The sequence below is a fragment of the Cebus imitator genome, unplaced genomic scaffold (genome assembly GCF_001604975.1).
Source record: "Cebus imitator isolate Cc_AM_T3 unplaced genomic scaffold, Cebus_imitator-1.0 Scaffold124, whole genome shotgun sequence".
NCBI lineage: Eukaryota > Metazoa > Chordata > Mammalia > Primates > Cebidae > Cebus > Cebus imitator.
The window spans coordinates 6109395-6114736 of NW_016107439.1; the positions used below are offsets into that span (position 1 = coordinate 6109395).

General features: G+C 34.0%; 1 protein-coding gene across 3 annotated transcripts in view; it reads left to right on the top strand.

Moving 5' to 3' along the window:
* GABRA4 (gamma-aminobutyric acid type A receptor subunit alpha4) overlaps positions 1 to 5342 on the top strand; it is a 76257-nt gene that overhangs the window by 16491 nt on the left and 54424 nt on the right. For all 3 annotated transcript variants that reach the window (XM_017540335.2, XM_017540336.2, XM_037742646.1), the window contains exons 4-6: positions 639 to 859; positions 1141 to 1223; positions 3905 to 4048. In XM_017540335.2, coding sequence (XP_017395824.1) covers positions 639 to 859; positions 1141 to 1223; positions 3905 to 4048 — 448 coding nt within the window. The remainder of the gene's footprint in view (positions 1 to 638; positions 860 to 1140; positions 1224 to 3904; positions 4049 to 5342) is intronic.

Sequence of the window (5342 nt, forward strand, 5' to 3'; positions counted from 1 at the left end):
AAAAAAAAAAAAAAAAAAAAAAAAAAAAAAAAAAAAAGAGTTTAGAATACAAAGCACTTGTCAGGAAAAATTCATCCATACAGTTGTGCTACCTTATATTAAATATATTTAGTTTGCATGACAAAAAAGCCACCTTAGTTTATTCCTTGATCCAAAGCTCCTAGTACTTTGAAACTCTTGGGTTATTTGACTAATTTTTTAAAACTTTGTGAAAATAAAGTATGTTTTACATGTATTACTTTATCTTTAAAATGCATACAATTACATGATTAATTATGAATAATATTATTTACACATCAACTGATTTTTTTATCTAGTCTAAATGAATACACAGCTGTAACTACCTGGTATTGGCAGTTTTCTTAAATTATAGCCACTTTATTCTTAAATGATTCCTATGTGTGGTAATTTGTTTATCTTACAAATGTAGAAGATGAAGGAATCAAGGTAGATTAAAAAGTACTCTAATTGCTGAAAATCTTTTTGCTCCATTGATTTAAGATCATGTCTGCTCCAATTAATTTTATTTGGAATGGTCTTTTTTATAAGCATGAAGGAAGACAGAATTTAATGCTTATTTTCACAAACTTACATGTAGTCATTTGTGACTTAAATATGTTCCAAACTAATTGCCCTAGGAATACACAATGGATGTGTTCTTCAGACAGACATGGATTGACAAAAGACTAAAATATGATGGCCCCATTGAAATTTTGAGATTGAACAATATGATGGTAACAAAAGTATGGACCCCTGATACTTTCTTCAGGAATGGAAAGAAATCTGTCTCACATAATATGACAGCTCCAAATAAGCTTTTTAGAATTATGAGAAATGGTACTATTTTATACACAATGAGGTAATCATTTTTTTTCTTTTTACTTCTTCCCTTCGGTTTTTATTTTTTCTTTCTCCCCTTCCTTCCTTCCTTCCTTCCTTCCTTCCTTCCTTCCTTCCTTCCTTCCTTCCTTCCTTCCTTTTCTTCCCACCCTGCCTCCTTCCTTCCTTCTTCCTTCTTTCCTTTTTTTCTGTCCTGCCTTCTGCCTTCCTCCTTTTCTCCCTTCCTTTCCATTTTAGGATCTAAAATTATAATTATTTTTAAGAAGGATTGATTTTATTCAATTGCATTTCTCATCATAGACTCACCATAAGTGCGGAGTGTCCCATGAGATTGGTGGATTTTCCCATGGATGGTCATGCATGCCCTTTGAAATTCGGAAGTTGTAAGTTGTTGTAATAAAAATGTTGTTAGAATTTATGATTACCTCATGCAAGCTGATATTTACAAATGTATTTAATTTTTCATAATTCGACATTTAAATCATTGTCCATGACAAAAACTGTCTGGTTTTATTTCTGGAGACTTCATTAACTAATATTTTATAACAAAGAAATAAAAACCACCTCTTTCCCCAGAAAAAACGAAAACTTATTTATACAGATCGTCTAAGTACTCTTAGTCACAATTGGCAGGTGATCAGTCATGAAATTTAGGGACCTCTGAATGCTACATGTTGGTAGCGTTACATAAAAAGTACAAATTATATAAATATATATATATATAATTTATATAATTATAATATATATCTCAATAGATAGATAGATAGATAGAAAGATAGATAGATAGATAGATAGATATTTTATTGTAAGCAGAGTCCTTCATAGAAGACTTGGAAAAAGTCCATAAAAGATTCAGAGCTTCCTGACACAGCATAGGTTAAAATGAGAGAAGCAGCACTGTTAGCATAAAAGTGACTGAAGCATGGCAAAAGCATGGTAGGGGTTGTAGTCTGAGATAATATAATGCCTTATACACCACATTTAGGAGTTTGGATTATATCTAAAAGCTATGGGAAGCCTTTGGAAGATTTGACAAAACAGTGTCACTTTCTTTGACATTTTACAGTTCCACTTCGGCTTTTTCTTTTTCTTTTTTTTGAGAATGGGTGGTAGAGAGGCTGGAGTGGAAGCAGAGAAGAGATGGAGGCTGTTGTTTTAGTACAAGCAAAGATGGCAGTGGCTTAGACTAGGAGGTTAGTAGAGGAGAAAGTGTGAAATAGATGTTTGGGAAATTTTGTAGAAATGAACGCAACAGGATGAGATGAATGGATAGGAATTAATATGAGATTCCTTTCCTTAAGCTCCCTTCTCTGAGATAACAGAAAACTATGATTGCCTTTTCTAAGGTCTGCCTCAAATTTTCAATTCAATCAGAACCTACCAAAAATAGATGCTGGCTTTTACTATTGCTTCAGATTCTTAGTCGCACTGATTGTGAAACTGTTGCCTGCTGTTATCATTGCTCACTGCTTAACTTAATGAGAATCGGCAGTAACTATTCTTTTTATAACCCCTAGTAATCACAATATTCAGTGGCCTAACTTGAAGCCAGAGAGAGTAATACGTTCCCTTACCAATAATTTAATAAGAGAAGATAAATGCAGAAAAATACATAGACAGGGTGATCTCATTGGGGCCAGAATTATCCATTTGTGCTGTCATCATTAAAATTTTACCCAAATTAGCTCTCATGTAGAGGAAGTCCTTTTCACTCCCCACATTCTAAACTCTAGTTCTCAGAAAAAGCTCTCTTCAGAAGGACTTGAACATAGTGTTCAAGAAGGACTTGAACATAGCAATAAAGAAATTGCACGTTGGAAGCTGATGTTTTTGGATTGTGAATTAAAAAGAGAGGCACACCATACTCAGCAAGTAAGGATTTTTAATTATTCTGGAAAGAGAGAGAGAGAGAAAAAAAAACATGATTTAAAACCCCCATGCTTATAATCAGAGGAATTAGAAAAACCAGGAAAGAAAAAGGTTATTCTAGCAAGGTAGGATAGCCAAGGGAAGGCTACTTAATATGTAATATCATAGGCAAGAACATAGTATATAGAGGCTGTAACAATTTAGTGAAGTGTGAATATATTTCTGGAGATAAATGCTGACACATAACATAACTGAATGAAGCTAAAATGACAACACAAGCCTCATTGTTTTGTAAGGTGCTCTTAGGTGTCAACTCCTTTCCTAGAATTAAATAATTCCATCCAGGGCCTACTGTGCTGTAGCAATTTTAGGATGGTTTGGGAGGGAGGTTGGCACACAATTCATTTTGGTTCTTTTGAACTTACTTGTGTGTGAGCCAAGCTGTCTGTTATGGGGAGACTGGTAAGCAAGCAGCTGGTCTCCATTTGCACCGAGTGCCAAATATTAGAAAATGGGCTTAAATTGCCACTAGAAGAGATCTGTTGAAGATAGAAGGGGAAATGTCTTAATTGTAAGAAATTAAAGGTAGTGGAACTGGTTGTGTAATTATATTCCCTGGACAGCTTTACAAACAGCATAGCCAGTTGTCACTGTACAATGATCCCCAAATGCAGTGGATATTGCCCAGAGGCAGAGTTTGGAACAGGTCACCCAGGGGAGCTCTCCTAACAGTAGGATTTGTTTGGTTTTGTTATTATATTATTACAGGAAGCATATGATACATTTCAAAATAGCAGAACTGTGTTAGGGTGACATTGGTCAAGCACTGGAAGTGAGTTAGAAGTGAAAAAAGTAGGAGCTTGACAGTATGGTTTTGGGAGTTTAATACATCTGCTTTTGAACTGCTTATCCTTACTAGCATGGGCACACATATTTCTGCATATGTAGCATTCGGATGCCTCAGTTTTAATCTCCCCTCCTCCAATTACTTGGCATAAAAATAAATACTGTTGATTTGCAAGAGTATTTACTCAATCTCCAGTTTTCTCAACCTTAAACATGTTTGACTAAATTATAGTGAACATTGTTTTCATTTATTCCGTCTTTCATGAACAAGTACTGTTTTTAAGTGTTGACCACTGATGCGGTTGAAAAAGTAGCATTGACTCTAACCACATTCTGTGCTCTCTTTTAGATGCCTATCCAAAGAGTGAGATGATCTATACCTGGACAAAAGGTCCTGAGAAATCAGTTGAAGTTCCAAAGGAGTCTTCCAGCTTAGTTCAATATGATTTGATTGGGCAAACTGTATCAAGTGAAACCATCAAATCAATTACAGGTGAGATACGTAATGAATAAAGCCGATATGCTTCTTGGTGTTAGCAATAGAGTTTTCTCCTGACTTTTTCATTGAAATAGTTGTATTTTTTTCAGGAGAACAACAAACATTTTCCAGAAATAGAGTTGATGCAAGAGTTACAGCTCATAATTTCTTTATATTTATAATCTAACTTTAGTTCAAAATAAATTCTGATTTAGCAAGATGCTAAAAGTGAGTTGGTTTTCTTATTCAGAAATGAAAGCCAGTAATCAAATATGTTAAAATTATTTTCACAAAATTATGTGGTAGGAAGTTTGATCTTGGTTTTATTTTTTCCTTTCTTTCTTTCTTTTCGTCTTTACTTTCTTTTGAGTTGTGGATTTGGGTGACTTTTGTGGGACTTTCCAAAAATTTTCTTTTATTTTGCTCAATTATAGGGTACCATCTTTCTTCATTTTTTCAAAGTTAACAAAAATCTAAAGCTTAATTACAAACTATATTATGGGTATACATTAAAGTTCTCACATGAGTAGGGGAATGTTTATTATTGATGTTTCTTGGTCTGTCTTTTCTTTTGGAATGTAAATAGAAAGAATTATAGAATTCAGTTTTTAATCATATTTGGTGGAACAAAATTATCTGATTATGGTTTGTTCTAAGACAGTTCCTTATATACAATATCACCAGAAAAAAATATTTTTAATGGTAGTTTTCTTAGTTTGTTTGTGCTGTTATAACAAAATAACACAAACAGGGTGGTGCATAAACAACAGAAATTTACTTCTCACAGCTTTGGAGGTTGACAAGTCTAAGATGAGGTGATAGCAGATTCAGTGTTCAATGAGGAGCCGCTTCTTTGCTCACATAATAGTACCTTTTATTGATAAGTCCTCACATGTGGACCCTCAAGTTGTAGGCAGTGGGTGCTCACAGTGGGGCCTCTTTTGTAAAGGCACTAAATCTATTCATAAAGACTCCACTATCATGATATAATCACCCCAAAGCCAACTTCCTATCATTACAATGGCTATTATATTTCAACATCTGAATTTTGAGGACCACAAACATTTAGACCACAGCCATAGCTAAAATTTATTCCACAGTTACTATCTGACAGGCATCCTTCTAAATTATTTTCATGTATTCTTTTGCATAACCATCACATGAAGTGGATACTACTACAACATTTATTTTATCCGTGAGAAGATTTAAATACAATGTATTTGCCTAAGCACACAGCTAATAAAGGGCAAAACCCAAATTCAAATCTAAGTGTTTTGACTTCTGAGTTTGTATTCTTAAAAGGTTGACT